General features: G+C 47.0%; 7 protein-coding genes across 7 annotated transcripts; 4 read left to right on the top strand and 3 right to left on the bottom strand.

Moving 5' to 3' along the window:
- Positions 1-213: 213 nt before the first annotated feature.
- Positions 214-2653, top strand: I302_100736 (uncharacterized protein; the record flags this gene model as incomplete). Its single annotated transcript, XM_065869140.1, has 8 exons — positions 214-531; positions 629-880; positions 942-1268; positions 1322-1623; positions 1672-1954; positions 2006-2105; positions 2159-2439; positions 2534-2653. The coding sequence occupies 8 exons, from the start codon at positions 214-216 to the stop codon at positions 2651-2653; spliced, it is 1983 nt and encodes a 660-aa protein (XP_065725212.1).
- A 384-nt stretch (positions 2654-3037) lies between these two features.
- Positions 3038-5378, top strand: I302_100735 (uncharacterized protein; the record flags this gene model as incomplete). The annotated part of the gene is made up of 8 exons (XM_019190746.1): positions 3038-3183; positions 3271-3697; positions 3774-3966; positions 4032-4126; positions 4177-4321; positions 4389-4957; positions 5033-5163; positions 5234-5378. 8 exons carry the CDS (start codon positions 3038-3040, stop codon positions 5376-5378), a joined length of 1851 nt encoding a protein of 616 aa, XP_019047494.1.
- A 384-nt stretch (positions 5379-5762) lies between these two features.
- Positions 5763-9354, top strand: I302_100734 (uncharacterized protein; the record flags this gene model as incomplete). Its single annotated transcript, XM_065869139.1, has 7 exons — positions 5763-5946; positions 6013-6036; positions 6112-6370; positions 6509-7598; positions 7663-7861; positions 7915-8912; positions 9025-9354. The coding sequence occupies 7 exons, from the start codon at positions 5763-5765 to the stop codon at positions 9352-9354; spliced, it is 3084 nt and encodes a 1027-aa protein (XP_065725211.1).
- A 500-nt stretch (positions 9355-9854) lies between these two features.
- On the bottom strand, positions 9855-10618 carry I302_100733 (60S ribosomal protein L39; the record flags this gene model as incomplete). Its single annotated transcript, XM_065869138.1, has 3 exons — positions 9855-9902; positions 10000-10104; positions 10616-10618. The coding sequence occupies 3 exons, from the start codon at positions 10616-10618 to the stop codon at positions 9855-9857; spliced, it is 156 nt and encodes a 51-aa protein (XP_065725210.1).
- Positions 10619-11499: 881 nt separating this feature from the next.
- Positions 11500-14533, top strand: I302_100732 (uncharacterized protein; the record flags this gene model as incomplete). Its single annotated transcript, XM_019190744.1, has 6 exons — positions 11500-11775; positions 11858-11927; positions 11997-12159; positions 12222-13931; positions 14038-14249; positions 14415-14533. 6 exons carry the CDS (start codon positions 11500-11502, stop codon positions 14531-14533), a joined length of 2550 nt encoding a protein of 849 aa, XP_019047492.1.
- A 532-nt stretch (positions 14534-15065) lies between these two features.
- I302_100731 (uncharacterized protein) lies at positions 15066-17089 on the bottom strand (the record flags this gene model as incomplete). Its single annotated transcript, XM_019190743.1, has 4 exons — positions 15066-15603; positions 15745-16275; positions 16356-16415; positions 16602-17089. The coding sequence occupies 4 exons, from the start codon at positions 17087-17089 to the stop codon at positions 15066-15068; spliced, it is 1617 nt and encodes a 538-aa protein (XP_019047491.1).
- Positions 17090-17574: 485 nt separating this feature from the next.
- On the bottom strand, positions 17575-19021 carry I302_100730 (uncharacterized protein; the record flags this gene model as incomplete). Its single annotated transcript, XM_019190742.1, has 4 exons — positions 17575-17749; positions 17873-18408; positions 18474-18653; positions 18713-19021. 4 exons carry the CDS (start codon positions 19019-19021, stop codon positions 17575-17577), a joined length of 1200 nt encoding a protein of 399 aa, XP_019047490.1.
- Positions 19022-19403: the final 382 nt, after the last annotated feature.

Here is a 19403-nt window from a genome sequence, read left to right as displayed (position 1 = left end):
TCAACTAGCATTCTCATATCACCCCCTTTGTCCTCTCAATTCATACGATTCAGCAGTCTCAGCGATATCCTTGTTTCATTCACATCATACCGTACAACCTGATCACACCCGCATTCAGCTTGACCGTCGCTTTCATCGATCTTATCATTGGACATCGTCAAATAGCCCGTGCAAAGGGTTGATCAACTAAACACTGTCCCTTGGACATCCATCATGTCTTACAACCTGGCTTCTCTCACCCCTTCACGTCCAGCTCCCACTCCTCCCGCCGCAGGTCATCAAGGAAGACAGAACAACGCGGGTAATCACACATCTCAAACCAGACCCAGCTTCTCTTCCACCTCTTACGCTTCATCTTTCCCCACAATCAGCCCCACTTCAGCCCTTTCGGTAACTCGTCAAGACAGTGGTAGGAATGAGACTGTTCGAGCAGGTCCTGCGAGCGTCAAGGAAGAAGGTCTGCGGGCATTCATGTGGAGCAAAAGGTGGTTAGTCTTGGGTGGAACAGATTTGAGTATCTTCAAAAACGAAGTGAGCTGGATTCATATCCTTCATTGATTTGGCGTTGGCAACACCGTCGAAAACGCTCTGTATGTTTGACTGATACAGCCCAATCTCTTCCGTGAAGCAATCCTCTTCTCCGGTGTTCATCTTACCTCTGTCAGATATACAAGATGTTCAGCGAGTCGATATGAAACCTTTCTGTATCGAGCTCGAGACCAAGGATAAATTGCTTTATTTTGCTTTCCGCTCAGATGATGAAGTATACGCATGGATGGATGACATATATAATCGATCTCCTCTGATGGGTGTGTCCGGTCCGACAAACTTCGTTCATCAGGTCCATGTTGGTTTCGATCCCGTTTCGGGTGGCTTCACGGTGAGTCCCTGTGTATCCCTTTCGTGAAAGAGCGAAGCTCACTGTCATCGTGCATGTTTAGGGCTTGCCCCCTCAATGGTCAAAGCTGCTCACTTCCTCAGCCATCACCAAAGAAGAAGCTGCTCGTCACCCAGAAGCCGTTTTGGACGTTCTCCAATTCTACACTCAACAACAGATGGGTCAAACTGCTGGTGATTATCAACAACCCCCCTTACCTTCCTTACCCACTCAGTCTCGCACTGCTAGTGCAGCTGCGACTCGTTTCGAGGGCGTTGGTCTAGGTGGTCAACAGCCTCAGCGAGAACGGGACGGTTATACTTCGCATGAAGCGTCACGTACCAGCTCCAAGCAACCCCAATCTCAAGCACCTGCTCCCGATAACCGCGATGTGAGTGTGCACGACCAGATCGCGCGAGAGGTGTTGCTTATCACACAGGTCAGGTTCGTCCACTGGTTGCTGAGAGAAAGGCCCCGCCACCTCCTCGTCCAGCAGGGCCTTCTCGGCCACTTGAACCCAAACCCGAGAGAAAACCGCCCACTAAACCAGATGTCAAGCAGGAAGCCGAATCGTATGTACCCCCAACCTCGACACCTGCACCTACACCAGCTCCAGCATCTACAGCTCGACCAGAAAGAAGGATCAGCACAATGAACGAAGCTCAAATAATGGAGAAACTTCGATCTGTCGTCAGCTCTGAAGATCCTGCCCAGTTGTATTCGAAGATCAAGAAGGTTGGACAAGGGTATGTACTTCTTGGTGAAATTGCACTCGACTAATATGCCTTCCACAGGGCTTCGGGAATGGTATTCGTTGCAAAGGCCCTCACAAGCGGCAAGAAAGTGGCGATCAAGCAGATGGATTTACAACAACAACCTCGCAAAGAACTCATCGTCAACGAGATTATCGTTATGAAAGAGTCTCAGCATCCAAATGTAGTCAACTTTCTTGACGCCTTTCTGGTTCGCAATTCTGAACTATGGGTAGTCATGGAGTATATGGAAGGTGGAGCCTTGACGGACGTCATTGAGAACAACAAATTGGGCGAAGAACAGATAGCTGCTATCTGTCTGGAAGTGAGTTCCGAGCGTTCAACCGGTAGGCATTCGATGACCTTGCTTGTATAGACATGTCGTGGATTACAGCATTTACATTCAAGATCTATCATACATCGTGATATCAAGTCGGACAATCTGCTCATGAATGCGCAGGGTCAAGTGAAAATTAGTGAGTCTTTTTGTAATATTCAGATACGTGTAACGACTCATGCATGATTGTAGCCGACTTTGGCTTCTGTGCCAAATTGACGGAACAAAAATCGAAGCGTGCGACAATGGTTGGTACGCCGTACTGGATGGCTCCGGAGGTGGTCAAACAAAAAGAGTACGGTGCCAAGGTCGACATATGGTCACTCGGCATCATGGCCATCGAGATGATCGAGAATGAGCCACCTTATCTGGACGAAGAACCCCTCAAAGCCTTGTATCTGATTGCTACAAACGGAACGCCCACTCTGAAGCAACCTGAAAAGCTTAGTCAAGATCTGAAGCATTTTCTGAGCGTTTGTCTATGTGTAGACGTCTCCTTCAGAGCAACGTCTACCGAATTATTGAAGGTGAGTTAAGCTGATGATTGTGGAGCTGACACATGGCCAGCATGAATTTTTGCAACTCGCTTGCCCTATAAGAGACTTAGCTCCCCTTCTCAAATTTAAACAAGTGCCGGTAAGCTCCAGTCGCCAATCATCCTCCAGCTCAACAGGATTACTCACCTGACTTCGACCAGTCCTAGTCACCCTCAACGTGTGGACCGCAAATGCCTATCCGCTTGTATCATGGATATATGATCTTTTATATCGTAATGGGACTCTAAAATGTATGCGATATCTTTGCAAGCCAAAAAAAGCAACGTTGATGACATGCAGAGGGGCGATGAGTCAGTAAAACATAGCAGGAGCCATTACTGTACACTTTTTGTTTGGTTCTATGCGCGTGACCGTGACGCGTCTGGATCTCTAGTTACCACGTGGCAGTACATATACTCGTACAACCAGAGCAACAAATGTAAATAAACAAATCCTGATTCTCATTCTTCATTCTTGTCAACCTTCTCCCCATACAACATTAGATCCTTGCACATCATATCATACACAACTCATCATGAACGGATCGAGCCTGCACTCCTCCCGCAGGTCCACCCTCGCCAGTCGTCCGGGAGATATGAGGGATGCCCGGCTCAGCATGGCAGCAGGAGATGGGGGATTTATGGGCCGGACACCTCAGACCGCGAGGAACATGCCTAGCAGGTGTGTATTCCCTTCCGTATCCCATATTCCACTCTAGCAAGCTGCATTACATCCGAAAATTGACACTGTCTGCTCTATCACCCATAGTGTGAGGAGAAGTTCCGTCTTCGCATCGACAGGACGTGCCAGACCATCCGTAGCTCCAGGATTATACTCCAACGTCCCCGCAAGAGATCCCCGACCCATCCGAGATAAAGGATTTCAAGCCAACTGCATGAGGAACGTTAACGATTATCTCGTATCTGCTCGATATCCAGCTCCGCTCACTCCCAAGACACTGATTTCACCCACCGCCAAAGAGTTCCAATCGATCTTTCGATTCCTAGTAGAGAGTCTGGTAGATCAGGGGAGCGGGTGGGGGAAGAAGTTTGAGGATGATGCGTTGATGGTTCTTAAAGACCTGAAGTACCCTGGTATGGAGTCTGTTAGTAAGACTGCTTTTACGGCCCCGGGAGCGCCGCAGTCGTGGTTTGGGATGCTGGCTATGCTTAATTGGTTGGTGGAGATTTGTAAGGTGAGTACTGACACACCCCTATTCCCTCTCTTTTCCTCGATTCGTAGGAGAGATTGTCTGCTGACGTCGAGAACAGGCACATGAGAACTGGAACGACGGTCATATCATCTCTGATCCAATCTTACTCTCCCCTCATCAATTGCCTCTGGATCACCCCAACATCGAAGATAGACTGTTATGGGATTTCGCCTCTAAGACTTACGATCAGTGGTTTGATGGTGGTGCTGAGGAGTTTGAGGAAGCGGAACGTGAATTGGAGGTTTTGTATGGTAAGTCACTGCTTCATCATCTCTGACTGGTCTCGCGCGAGTACGTTGACTTGGGCATCGGCCAGATCGTATGGCAACGACCGCTGTTGGGGAAAGTCAAAAGTTGGAAACGGCATATACCAAGAGGAATCTTGAACTTCAACAACTGCACGCCCAAGAGGTAAGTCTCTACTATTCCAACGCTTGCTTTGGCTCACGTTATATACATAGCCACCACTGAAAAGACTCGAGGGTGAATATATCCAGCTGTTGGAGGATAAAAACAAATTCATCGCTTTTATCGATCTGCATAAACAGAAAGCTGAGAAGACGAGGCAAGCTATCTTGAAAATCCGAGAGGCCATATCCGGTCAAGGTGAGTCCTCTTTTTCTACAGCTTTTCATCATACTATCGTGTGGCTGACTTGATTGGTATTGCATAGACCAAGATCTCACGAATCAACGTTCCGAGCTCGCCCACATCGAGAGCGCAGTTGCTGCTCAGAATCTCACACCGGACGAAGTGACTCGAATGAATCATGAGCGCGAATCGCTGAATAGGGGCTTGGACGACTTACGAACCAAGATAGCAGAGGCGAGTCAGATGTCGTACGACCAGGAAATGATGGTCACCAAATCGATGGACCGGTTTGAAACTCTCCTCGCGGATTATACTGCCCTATGCCACCAAATCGGATTACTCAGCCGATCATCGGATTTCGCGAGTGCGGATAATTTGGATCCGGATTATAAGATTGAGATTGATCTGGGGATAGAAGACTTGGATGAGCTCAGGACTTTTGGATCGAGGATGCGAATTACGATTTGGCAGGGGTTGCAGAATCTTAGGGAGAGGTATAGACAGGAATTGTTGGATTTGAGCAATATCAAGATCTCACTGGAGGACCATTGTGATAGATTGGGTCAACAGGTCGAAAGTCAGTTGGAGGAGGTGGGGACGCTTGAGGTCAAGTTGAAGATGGTTCATGAACAGGCGGAAGCTGCTCAGAATGTAGGTTGGACTGTTCCCATCTAATTGGATAGGGAGATAGCAGATAGCTGATAGCTGATGATGGTGTTTGGGTAGAAACTTACGACGGAGAATTCTCATACGAATAAAGTGATTGCGCAATTGGAGAATGAAGTGACGAATATGTTGGCTGCTAGTCAACAGGGGGTGCTGGTCACTCAATCTCAGCTTGAGAGTACGAGAATTGCGTGAGTTTGTCGTGCTTTATAGAGTACAATAGGGGTAAGGCTGATGTTTTTGCTTTGGATGGATGCGTAGGTTCACGGAACTTCGTCATAAAGCTGCTATACTCCAGGACTCGCTTTTGGCCCAGGTCGGAAGTCATATAGATGTGATTATCAAGGCCAAGGAACATGCCGCGAATAGTTTGAGGAGTATCAAGTCGCTAGCTGAGACTCAGTGAGGGGTATGGTCAGACCCTGCTAGGAGTGGATGATGATGTGGTCAGATTTGCTTTGTATGATATGGATTACTTTGGGTCTCATTGATTTATGATTATAGTATCTGGTATAATGATATAGAGCGATGCAGAATTGTATGTATTGGTGTGTACGGCTACTTCGGCTTTGAGATGAAGATCAAGTTGATACGCGACGAGGTGAGAATATAAAAATCAATAATCAAAACTGAAACTCGAACACGCATCATCCTCAACTTTTTCATAGTGATTTACAGTGTAGTAGTGCACAGACATCATCATCAACCTCATCATATCTCTTCATACTCATTCAGCTCATGTGGTCCATCATCATCACCATACCACACCACAATAGCACTCACACAGTAGATGGCTCGTCCTCTCCTCAATATCGATTACCCCTCGGTAGAGGAACGGATCTCGGATTCAACCGATTCATGGGTATCAGATCTCAAGTCACTCTTTGATAATGCCAAAGATAGGTTTGGGGATGTATGCTGGGAGAGTGTGGGTGGTGAGGGAACTCCGACAAGAAAGATATGGGGTCATAAAGGTTAGTACCTTCCCACCTTCTCTATCGTACCTGTGTACCCGTAAAGCTGACTGTAATGGGGTATAGCGATAATATACTCTCGTGCTCCTAGTAAGTTGTACTTTTTCTCACTAACCAGAAATTAGAGCGTAGAGTGCTGATATGTAGTATGATTGACCTTCGTAGAAACGTTCAAAGAACGTTATTTCAACATCAGATCCAACCTTACCTCCTCTCGCCTGCTATCACCAGCTTTACAACCTCGCAGTCTATCTCGCCCTTCATCACCTTCACCCAACTATTTCTTACACCCTCAATCGTTCATTGCATCGTCTTCACAGCTCTCTCTGCTTACTACCAATAGCGAGGGGACGATTAGACCTGGTGAGGATGTATTGCAGCTTCAGAGCGAGGAGACGCCGGAGTTGTTCCTTACTCAACTTGAGTGTGTCTTGCTTCATCCCACATGACTTATACCACTGTCCTGTACCCATATCCCATACCCCTACCCTATCATTCTTGTCTCCACAGATATATGCGACCTTTGTGGGACGGCTCTGACACTGCTTCTGATCCCTTTTAGATGGCTGTACACCGGCGAAGGTCTAGGCGATGTCGTCCACTGGATCGACACCGAGTCCTCCAAAGCTCTCTCCCGCCCTGCCTCCCTGTCCCACGGCGACCTCAAAGAACGAGGAGAAAAACTAGGACAAGACCTGACTTACATGTGGCGAAGCAAGCTGTACGCCGATGTCCGGATCCACCTGGACCAATCCATATCCCCCTCGGGCGATTCTGACTCATCAGACGATTCGGTGGATTCCCTATCCTCCACAGCTGTATTTACCTCCCACCGATTCATCCTGGCATCCCGATCACCCTATTTCGCCTCTTCCCTACTGAACCATTCCTTCCTCCAACCCCAAACCAAATCGGAGACATTCGATATCCACCTACCCACACCCCCCTTCACACCAGCTTCGCTGCATTTCTGCTTGGGGTACATCTACGCGGGCCACCTGGATTTTTCAAATCGGACGTTCGACCTCACCACGGCATTTGCCATTCATCGTGCCGCGGCATATCTGCAACTTGATACCCTCGTGGGTGAGATTGAAAGTAGGATAGTCCATGATTTCGCGCATGGGTTGGACTGGGATGTGTGTAGGTGCAAAAAGTGTGTGGTGAGGGTACAGAGGATATGGAAGTTTGCCAGAGCGCCCGACGTAGCTGCCATCGCGCTTGAACATCGCGCAAAGATATATCTGGTTAGGAGCTGGAACGAAAGTTGGGGTAAGGAGGTTGGACTGTGTGATCATTCCGAGAGACAGATTTTGGTGAAAGCTGTTGAAGAGACATTACACCCTGTCAATGTCGTTTCCTCGTTCCAGGGGATCAAAGGGATGAGAACCAGGTTGGAGGGGGCATCGCGATCTAGGAATGGAGGCAAGATCGATTGGATTCACAATGTTGAGGGGATGATGGATCAGTTGGAAGAGAGGTGCTCGAGGGAGTTGCTGGATCATTTCCCGGCTGTAGTGGGAGGTGGGGAGTTCTTGGAATTGGTCAATAGTACTTCGTTTAATTCGGATATATTGGAGTATGTCATGGACAAGGTGGTTGAGCAGGTGGGTTCTGCGAACGGTTATAGGGAAGCTCCTATAGTATATCAGGTGAGTCGATTTTTCTTGATCTCATTGTATTGGATAAGTAGACTGATTCTGCATATGTGATCAGACCCTCACATCAAGTCTTGCAACCAAGAATGACGGTAATCCCCTTCAACCTCGTGTGTCACCCAGCTCAAGGAGTATGAGTATAATCAACACTGCCAAGAGCAAGGTCCTGGCTCACATCAGTCGACGGTGGATGCAGATCAGAGATATGGATGGGTTTGGAGGTATCGACTCATCAATATTGAAGGAAATAAGCGACGGTGAGTTCCATTGCATGGTATGGTATACTATATTTCCACTAACAACAATACAGTCATAGATGTCCCGCTCGAAGATCTGATCGGAATCGGAAGTGGTGATATGCCCTTCCCTACTCGTGCCAAACGACTAGACTCAACAACAAGTATCGCTTCTTCCTCGAAAACTTCTACTCCTGCTTCCCAAAGTCGGATAAAATCATCTATCCCTCTGGCCGATCGATTCACCTCGCAGACCCAACCTCAACCTCAGCCACATACCAATGGTCTCAAGAGACTACGTCTACATTCCTCAGTATCTACCACCTCTTCGACTGGTAGTCTCAGTCGTACCTCCCGACAAAGTCTCGATAAGTCAAATACCAGTATCTCATCTACTCGAACGATGAGCCAACAGACCAATGGTACCGCCTCGTCTTCAACTTCTTTGGCTTCTCAGCGGAAACCCATCATCAGTCGTAGGGTTGGCGAACCATCTTCATCCAGATTGGCAACTACGCCTACGCAATCGTCGACACCGCTCAGTGATTCTCATCTGACAAATACCAATGATGATAAACGAGGTACCACCATTACTCCTACTCCACCTTCCAAGGTCGTTTCTCCCAGATCGACAACTTCGACGAAAAGATCAAATATAGGGTACAAGCCTTCCCCCTCTTCAGCTTCTATCTCAAGTTTGAGAAAGGAATCCCCCAATACATCTTCACTTCCTACACTACCTCCTAAAACCTCCACCACGGTTAGACCGAGGATATCCGGTGTAACTCCCCGTACCCGATTGGATTCTCAGCCTCAGCCCGCGTCCGGTTCCGGTGAGGTGAAGTCACGAACTGTGAAAGCGTCTTTACATCCCACTTCTTCGGTCAAACCCAAACCCCCAACGACGCAGGTTACCTCTACATCTGAAAAATCAAGTAATACCAAATCGTGGACTGGACCTGGGATTACACTGAATGTTGGTATACCATGTATTGTGTCTCATCTGCTTCCCAATGGACGGACGAGGGTGAGGTTTCAGGGGAGTATACGGTATATTGGGCATATGGATGGAGTGAGTTTGGTTCTATGCTACTTTTACTTGTAATCCCCCTTCTGACTTGACGTGGTGATGTTTTGGAGAAAGAGAAAACTCGGAATGCTGATGGTTGGATCTTTGTGTATAGTCAAAAGGCCCTTGGATAGGTGTAGAGGGATATGGAATTTCGAAATTGGGTATCAAGTCTTTGAAAGATGGTTGCAAAGGTGGGATTGCGTATTTCCCGGTATCATCTTCACACGCAACCTTGGATGACGGGAGTATCAAGAATACTCTGAAGGGTAAAGGGGTGGATCCATTCAGTTTGAGAAATAGGAAGATATCGACTTTGAATGATCGGACTAGGCAGATAGCTACCAAAGGTCTTGGTAGAGAGAAGCCGGAGAAGGACAAAGAAGAGGTCGAGGTGATTTTTGTTAGACCTGGTGAGGTGGTGTTTATCATGACTTCTGATTGATCTGATCGAGTCAAGTGAAGTCATGATATTGTTCTTTTGGGTTAGTTTAGCTAGAAAGGCACCTTAGACGATATATACGAGATTTACGATTTACGAATAATGCGTTTCTCCATCTCTTCTGTTTATTGTATTTGCTTGATTAATTTGGTATATCACTGCATGCTATACCCTAATGATGCATCGATTAAATCTGTGTATCCCATCTTGCGAAGACCAACGAATCACTCAGTATTCATGAGATATCAGTAGTTGATGAATTTGTAAGTGGAATAGGGTAGTTCATCAGAACACCACGCAGACACGCAGACCTGCAGGCTCTGTCATGAGCCCAACCAATCAGTCCAACGATATATCCTGCACTATGCACAATGTCAAACCAAGTATATCATCTCATCTCCACCGAATTTCGATATATCTACAAAAGAGGGTGTCGAGGTGATGAGCCGTAAAAGAGAAGAATGGGGTAGTCGAGTGAGGTACGATTCGATCCGTTCGTTCTCTTAGAGGTTGAGCTTGGTTCGTCGCCAGTGTCGTCTTTTGGCGTTGTACTATTACAGGAGAATATCAGCATACGTCCCTTGACAGGTACCTCTGCTTTTCACTGGAATTAGGTAGTTGGAAAAGAGGAAGAGGAGTCGAACTCACCTGGATGGTGTTGTCAGTCTTGAGACGGAACCATTGGGGGATGGGTCGGTTTTGTCTGGCCTTCTTGGCGAGCTTTTGCTTGATGATGAAGGATTTTTGGGAAGGCTGTGGGCATGATTAGAGGAGGGTTAGCGTTAGTTGCGGTGGTGTTTGAGCTTGGGAGTACGGGCTAAGGGAAGGAGGATATGGGATATGGGATATGAGATACGGTATTTCTTCAAACTCTTCTAAACTCTGATCTAATCCAACATTCTATTGGCGATGAGATACGAGGAAGGGGAGTGAGATACTGAGATTGTTGAGGTTGGTGGTAGAAAGGGGAGATTTTGTCGATACGTCGAGTCGATTTTATGGTTTGTACATCATGTTCCAATTTGACATGGTTTCAACCCAATTCCTTGCTCTTCAATCGCCATCTGCATCTCTGACTCCTTCCCATCCACATCGCTCCACCTATTCCCTTCGTTGATCTTAAATCGTTCTATCCCATAATTGACCCATACTTCTAAGCTTCTTGATCCGACCTAGATTCTATTCCCTCTTTCTTCTCCGAGTCCATATCCCATATCCTCCTTCATCCCAGGGTAGCGGGCAGGCGTAAGAGATATGCACTCACCATTGTGACAATCTAGCTCTTTTACTTGATGGCTAAGGAGAAGAAGGAAGAGTCACCATATGTAATCGATAATAATCGAAAGATGATGGTGGATTCCTCCTACCAAGGTGCTCGCACCAGCATCCATCCCAACCATGCAAAATTGAGCTGCACCAACCTCACCCAAACGTAGAAACGCAAAGTGGCAGTTTCGTCTTTTTGTTACCACATGGCAGAAACGCCGAATGCTGGCTATCGGGATTTATATAATGTGGCATTCGATTAAATCCGGTTGCCAAGAGCGAATTGAGATAGCCGGTCTAGAACCTAAGTTAGTAGTGTGAACTGTGACGTTAAATTTGATTCCGTTTTCTCCCCCTATTCCCCTATTTCCCCTATTTCCCTATTTCCCCATGTGACGATTTGATGATTTGCCACTGTATCGATTAACTTGGTTCTGAATGAGGTAATTGTAACATTATATAATCTTAATGACATCGAGATGAGACGAATGAGACGAGACGAAATGACAGCAGCACAAGACTACTAGTCTTTTTCAACAACACCCAATACCAGCAAACCTTGTTCACTCATCCTCTTCGGATCCTCATCCTACCATTCACCTTTGCATCGCCTCGACACCCCCACATCCTCATCCCCCGATAACCTTACCTTGTTCACATCACAATACCAAACGGCCGCCATTCATTATCATTGATCATTGATCATTGATCATTCATCATTCACCGAAACAAGCTTGATCATCCATCATCCATCATCCATCATCCATCACAGCACAGCAACATTCCTTCTTCACTCTGCCAAGACCAACCAAGCTTAGTCATCATCCTATCAGCACGCAAGATAATCCATCGTTGAAATACCTCGAGACAAGATAAATGACAATGTCGTACCATCCTTACTCTTACCCTTCGCAACCCCCGCAACCGCAGGATCAACAGCAGTATCACAACATGAGCGATCCCTCGTCGGTATCACCTCTAGGCTCAGACCTGAACCTGAACCAACAACCTAAAGCGTCAGGATCAACTTCGGGGATAGGTAAATGGAATGCACCAGTTCAAGCACAAGGTCCAAAGGCTGCTCCTGTCAAAGCTGCTTGTCTGAGCTGTAGGAATAAAAAGGCGAAATGTGATGGGAAACAACCTGTTTGTGGGCAGGTGAGTGATATGGATCTGCTCGATATATCTTGCTGTCTTAGGAAGAGTTGAGCTGACACTTGTTGATTTTCACTGGCTATAGTGCGCAAGGAAGAACCTCGAATGTGTCTTTGTAAAATCTAGAAGAGGTGGTGCGAGGAAGAGACGACCTGGTGAGTCTATAAAAGCGATTTGCTTTTCAAATACTTATATCGGTAAGCTGATTCTTAAATGATGAGCAGTCATCGCTCCCACTGCCCTATCCGAGTTCCTTAAAAAGCTAGATACACTTCTGATGGCTCCTGCACTGGATCACGGACCTGCCAGCGGTTCTGATGATGCTGAGGTCGATCTTAATCAGGATACAACCAATATAGTCAAGCGATTCTCAACCGCTGAGGAAGTGTGAGTGATTTTCATCATCAGGTGAACATGTACAAGCTAATCGTGATCCTCTCATTGATCAGCTTCGAAAGCTACTACACCGACGTTCACCCCTTCGTCACTGTCATGCCACCCCGCACACTTATCAAAACTATCCTTCCCACCCTTTTACCCAACTCTCCCTTCCTCCTGGCCGTTCAAACCATTCTCGTTCTCGCTCCTCATGCTAACGACCCTAACCCTTCTTCGAGCCGTTCCAAAAAGCTACGTCAGGCAGCATCGATATCATTCGCCGAACAGACCATGAAACTAGTAGAGTTTATGGCATCTTCTGGACAACTCAATCTCGAATGCGTCCAAGCTACAGCGATTATAGCCTTGTGGGAATGGTCCGCTCAGGGAAGCGTAACCCGCAATAAAGAACTGTCTGAACAATCTATCCGCCTGGCTATGCAATTGGGGTTACACGAGCTGGACAAATACACTTCCACCTCTGTACCTGTCGGTCCAAACGAGAATGGGAAGACTATTGAGGGGGAAGATTGGCGCCGGGATATGGCCAGAAGGACATGGTGGACCACCTTCACATCCCAGCTTACGGCAGCATTGGTATCGGGGAATCAACCCGTCGTAGGACCGGATGATCCCAGGGTGTACGTGGATTATCCGATCTGTTCAGCGATCGATCATTCATGGGCCAATTTTATCGATACGGTTAAATCGACCATCAGGGTATTCAACCTAGTCATCAGCGTCTATTTCCCTCAGATCACACCTGACAACAAAGAGGTGGATACTACGTCAAGTGGACTTTTCAGCGCGAGTAATAATTCCAACGTTCAGGCTACACAAGACGAAGAGATTAGACAGAAGATGTATACCGTCGATAAACAGATAATGGATTTGATTAAACAAGCCGAACAAACCGCTGTAATCGATTTAGTCCCCGGTGGAGAAGAGGAGGTAGCTAGAAACCAACAGCTTCAAGCTCGTTTGGGTTTAGCGGTACTTCATATCCATATTCATAGATGGCAAGCTTTCCCTGAAGTGTCGTTATTCAGTAAGAGGATCTGTGGATTACCTCAAGCACCTGATTTCACGGATGATGGGACGACTGGGACTGGTACTCCGGATTATCAATATCAGCAACAACAGCTTGACGGGTCAATGAGCAATCAGGATGTCCAGATGTCAGGTTACAATGATCCCAATCAACCCTATAACGGTTACGCACAAGCTCAGTACGATCAATCGACATTAACCCAGCCTGGATATGATGGACAGTCCTTCCAACCCCAACAGCAGGGAAATGAATGGGCACAATACGATCCCAATGAGATATACGAATATGCCGTCGACGATATGTGGGCTCCTGAGATATACCCCGAAAGTCTACCTGCGCCGTGGTTCACCTACCCTGGAGGCGCTGCTCAACTGTACGCGCCGACTCAACAAGAACCGAACCACTACCCCGAGATCACCCCCTCAGCGACCATCGGGCTGATCCCCACTCCTCCTTCTAACCCGAGCTCGAGCGTACCCCCTTCGGACGATGAACCGACCGGTGGAAGGAGGGTATCGACCGGATCGTCCATATCTACAGCTACCAATAAACCACACAAGGCTTGGGGGGTGGATGAAAAGGCGGATAAGGTGCTGCCGCCGCCCGAATTACAGCAACTCGAGGTATTCCCTCCTGGTATCAGTCTTGCGAGATGCGCCACAGCTGCGCACACGATCGTCAGGTTGGAGGTACTTCATAGGTCTGCGGTGATTGCTATGTGGGATGGACCGTGAGTTTGGCTTTCATCCAGGCGATATCTCATCCTTCGTAGCGATATCTTTACAACACGTTGAGCTTATATGCGATTATATGCTAATATATATGACACACTACAGCCCCAAATGGCCCCCATTCTGCTCGTGCGGCCTCGTCACTGGAGCCTATGCGTTCCTACTGCTAGCTCTCGCAGTCCAGGCTGAAAATACTTTTAGCGGGTATACCAACTCGCGCTCGGAGGAGGTCGAGGCGCTCTTGACTAATGTTAAAGTCATTTTGGCGGGGTTGGAGGCGTATGGGACTATGTGGGCGGGGATTGATGCTATGGCTGGTGAGTTTGCGTTGCTGCTAGGTCATATAGTATTTGAGTATAGGCATACAGATAGGAGATCGACTCCAGGGGACAATGGAATGACTTGATCATTCGTCTCTCGTACTATGGCCTGTATGATGGAGATATTGTAGCTGACTCGATCTTGATTTGATGTTTCTCTAGGCGAAGTGAGAGCAGCACTGGAAGCAGCCACGAGATTACCCTTTGAAGTCTCGGCTCAGATCGAAAGTGCCAATAGCTCGACCGCGTCTCCAAGTACGCAAGGTGGAATGCAGGAGTGAGTCAGTAGGTGTGGGTAAGAGGGTTGTTGCTTGTATGAACTAGAGGAATCATAGAAAGATAGAAATGATAAGAAAATAAATTCGAAGTGATACATTAAATTGGTTCTGGTCGGAATTGTAACTTGTCGAAATCATAATTTTGATTAATTTGGTATTTTGTATTCACATAAAGTTCGTAATTTATAAAAACAGTTTGGTAAGAAGTGACATGTAACACTTGCTATATTGAGATGATGGTCGTGCATTTTTAGAATCGATGGTATAAGAGAATGACGGATGTGCGTTCGCAACGTGTGCAATTCTTATCTTTATAAGTATCTTATAACGGTGTTACTTCTACTGTACCATTATCTGTATTCTGTGCTACAAAACGAACACCTCAGATATGGTGATATGAAAATCATCACGTCTCGAATGCCTACGATAGAATCACATTGCATTCGATCATACAAACTTTGGCTGTACTAACCGTCCATGAGGGCTTCATTTCACTTACTGTGGCATCCCATCCACAATGAACAATGATCAAACCTCATCTCAACTCCCACCCTCCAAAACCCATCTTCCTCCCACTCCTCGGCCTCTTCCGTTTCTCAGTGTTATTCCCAAACGAATAAATCTTACTCCCCAACTTGAGATTCAAATTCAACGAAAATCCAAACTTACTTTGCTTCTTCTTCCTATACGTGTTAGTGAGTGAATGAGCAGATCTAATAATCCCACTTAGAGGTGGACTGGGAATGCGAAAAGAAATTGCAGAGTAAGGTTGGATGAGGTTTGTCTGATATCGTCCTGTCTGGTGGGGAACTTCCCTTCGATATCGAGGTGTAGGTGGATGAGGGGTAGGACCATGGGGATATCTTGGTGTGCCCGCTCGGCCTCGTGCTCTTGCGGGAGTATAGGGGGTATGAGCTGTATATGGTGTGTAGGTGCCCGTGTAGGCTGTTTGGGGGGTGAGGGCTGTAAAGGCTGTGTGACCTGTTCTGGGTGTACGAGCTGTACGGGTTCGGGCGGAATAGTAGGTTGATCGGTGGGAGATTGCTGAGTGGGGTGTACGACGGGATTTGTGGCTAATTGTGCAAGAGCGATAAAAGTCACAAGTTCAATGATCAGCATTAGTCATTCATCTTTCCCTTGTTGTGATGGTATCTCAAGAGACGTAGAGGCGACTAGAGGAGTAAAGAGAGGATGAATCGAGCTGTATCACTCACTTATCTATCCTAATTCTCAACCCAACCCTCTTCTTCCTCTCTCGCCACTTCTGGATCTTCCGTTCCCTCTCCAACACCTTCGCATCGGCTCGCAAGCCCTCGTGAAGCTCGAATCCTGGTCTGGTCTCGCCAAAGGATGTGAATGCTCTTGAGGAGGGTACGAATTCAGGTGATGTGAGGTTGGTGTTGATGCTGAGTCCAGGCCGGGAACGGGGGCGGGTGGTGAGGGGCATTATATTTTGATGGGTTGATATTGTTATCGAGGGAGATAGAATACCCGGGGGTTGAGTCACGGTGTCAGCGTGAAGGGGATGGAGGGGTGTTGAGGTAGGACGAGAGAGGATCGATTTGATTGAATTGATTGAGGTGTTTTGTCTGTTGTGCACCTCAGGTGATCGACGAGGTATGGGCGATGATGAGGAGTCGGGGTTGATTGGTAGGGCCGATAATAAACCTGCTTGGATGGCATGTTTAGGTATGGCGTTGTTATTTTGAGTTTGGGCTGGTACGCTGAGAGGAAGGGGTAGGGGACTGTTCGGCATGTATTGTCAGTCGAGGGTTTTTCGGTGAAGGATAATTGAATTGATTAGAGATAGTTGAAGAAAACTCACGATGGGTCTAGTGGATGTGGTTCTTCGGCAGTAGTCACAAAAGATCCCTGGACATACATCCTACGCAAAAGAATCGGATCGACGTTAGTATCAGTGTTGAAACCATGTCATCTCCAAACCGCTAACATCAGAACAGCGCAACTGGTAAGATACAAAGAGTCTTCACAAGGTCCAATCCAAGCCGATCCCAATTTGACTCAAGTCAGGAAAATACAGAAGTACAGAAGAGATGAACAGTCAACTCACTCCATCCCCTCACCACCCCTCAGACCAATCTCATACAACCCCCTCAAATGAATCCCCATCACCTTCCTCTGCTTATCCCACTTAATCCCACATCCATCCAACTTCGATGCCAATTCTATAGACGCTCTCATGAGTTCCTTGGGGTTTTTCTTATGAGGTTTGAGAGAGGAAAGCAAGATCGAAGCTAATTGTTGGGATTCTCTAGTGGTCAGTGACCTATAATTCTCCTTGTTCCTCGTTCTACTTTGTCGAGGGTACGGAGCGGGCGAAGGAGGAAGTGGGAATCTTGGCAGATCTACCCCTTCACCAGGATGAGAGGGCGAGGTGTTAGGAGGGAACGAAGAAGGTAAGGTTGGAGAGAGCATTCCCATCAGTGATTGAGGGAGGGTGATACCGTTTACTTCGGGTCGAGGAGAGAGAATCAGAGAGGATAGTAGTGCTGAGGGGGTACGGGGCGAGAGGGGGATGGTTATTGGTTCGAGGGGCATTTTGCTGCGTAACTTATGTATACTCGATTACTATGATTTTGGGTTTGGGTTTGATCGGATTAGTATTGTTTGAACTTGATTATTGGACTATATGAGATCGCCCCCGATCCTTGAGACATATGTATGGTATGTTCTTGCTTATATCATCAGCTATAAAGTGAGGCAGCGCTGCTATACAGGCATGTACCTATCAGCGTCGGGTCACCATCAGCATACCGATACTGCGTAAAGGAGGAACCACCTCGAACATGTTTGAAGTATCAGTAAACACGGTCTGGTAGATTATCAAGGATAGGTGATCCTTTGACATGTTGCAGTAAAGGAACCTCGAGACACTGTCCCAAAGGACACAGTAAGCAAGAGAGTGGGAGTGCTTGACGCAAGTTATGATAACAGATACCCAAAATAGGTTAACAATGTGACGCTTGACCGTCACGTTTACACATATGAGGCATAATCATAGCTCACAAGTACAAACTACCATCTTAACCCTTGTTCATAGTATTTCCAGCCCCCTTCTTATTCTCATCCGCGAACCTAGCCCAATTCTCTTCTTTCAATCTCTTCTGCTCGGCCTTCTCCTCTGCCAATGTCGAGCCATCGTTCTCTGCTGCTAACTCCAGTAGTTCAGATTCGGTAGGAGCGTCATACGATGCTTGACTATGACATGCAATCAGAATATCAGCCTCGTTCTTTGTAACCATATTCCTGTAACAGAGATAGAATGGAGGGAAACAGCAGTCCAAGCAGTGTTTAAAGTCAAGAAGAGCTGGAATGACTCACCCTCCACCAGTGATGATGTTCCCCCTCCTCTGCTCTTCTTCCAGATACTCATCGATAGTCATCGTAGGTAATCTCCAGCTCTGCTTGAACACCCCATCCTTTAACCTCTCCCTATCACTCATATTGGTGGTTGAAGGGAGGATCGTGAATGGTCTCAAAACCCTTCCATTACCCGATATCAATTCTTTAGGTTTATACTTCGAAGCTTGTCTGTCCAATCTCCATGTACTATCCTCTTCCTCCCTTCTTACTTCTCTTGGATCTCTTTCTGCCAATGGGACGATAGAAGCGGGTGCGTTGGACAGGAGTTCTAGTTCCATCAGTATTGAGGATAATGACGAGATGGTGAGGGTATGTAATAAGCGAAGAATGAGGACGGATGTCGATTTGGATGTTTCTTCAGAATCTTCCTGGTTCACCGAGGTTGAGCCTGTTGAAGTTGACACGACGGTTGGTCGGGTTAATGTAGATGGAAGGAGCGAGAGGAGGAATGTTATGGGTGATGAGGATGATTCAGGTTGATTGGGTAGTGAGCTCTGAAGTAAACGTCGATGAGCTCTGTATGCCAAGCAAAATGATATGAGCTAGACATCGAGCTTACCGCTATTCTCTCTCTCAGCTCTTTCTCCCTCTTATACTGCCGTATCTTCGCTTCTCTCTTCTTCGCTGGATCTTTAGGCACCGCACTCTGTCCACTAGCCGCAGCGGACGACTCAGCTTGTTCTTCGGGCGTAAGCGCACCATATGAGCTGAGCAGTTCAAGATAGGAGTTGTATGCGGTCTGTACATATCAAAGCCATGTCAGCTTAAAGAACCTCATGCCTCTGCTAGCTGACTCACCTCTGCCCTCTGCAATGTGGAAGTCCTATCATCCCTCCCTCCCAATCCGCCCTTCTCCTCAGCAGCGCCAATCACCCAATTAAGACTCATGAACACTATCTCCTTCTCTCCGATTTCATCTATCGATTCATTTTCCGAGAATACACCTAGGGAATTGATCATTCGCTGGATCAAGTACAGGTTGTCCAGGGATGAGGTAAGCGTTGATTGGGTTGAGGGGTCCGAGAGGGGGAGAGTGTCATCGAATATGGGTTGAAGGGATGAGAGGGTCTGGGCGTAGAATTGGGGGAGAGGGAGGTTTGTTGACATTTTGGCGTACGATTTCCGAGTAGAGCTGAGATGGAATGATGTTGAAGGAGAAATGAAGAAAGGACATCCGAGGAATATAAAGCATCTCATCATCTTTGGATTTCTCTCAGCTCGGTGATCGTCTAATTGTTATGTTGAAATGCGGAGTCTCCAAGCCAAGAGTATCCTGACTGGTATTTTATTGTATTTCTCCCACCCGTCACAGCGGCGATCACCGTCCAGTGAGATTAGCTGCACTCACTCACCTACGCGTAACCGTCATAATCATCGAAGGATGATGATGAATGAATGTATGAAGATGTTGAATGAGCATGCATATCCAAACAGATTCTTCTCTCTTCACATATGTATTAGATAATATCAACAATCCGATCATAGACAA

This window comes from Kwoniella bestiolae, chromosome 1 (genome assembly GCF_000512585.2).
Source record: "Kwoniella bestiolae CBS 10118 chromosome 1, complete sequence".
NCBI lineage: Eukaryota > Fungi > Basidiomycota > Tremellomycetes > Tremellales > Cryptococcaceae > Kwoniella > Kwoniella bestiolae.
This window is presented reverse-complemented; position numbering and strand designations above follow the sequence as displayed.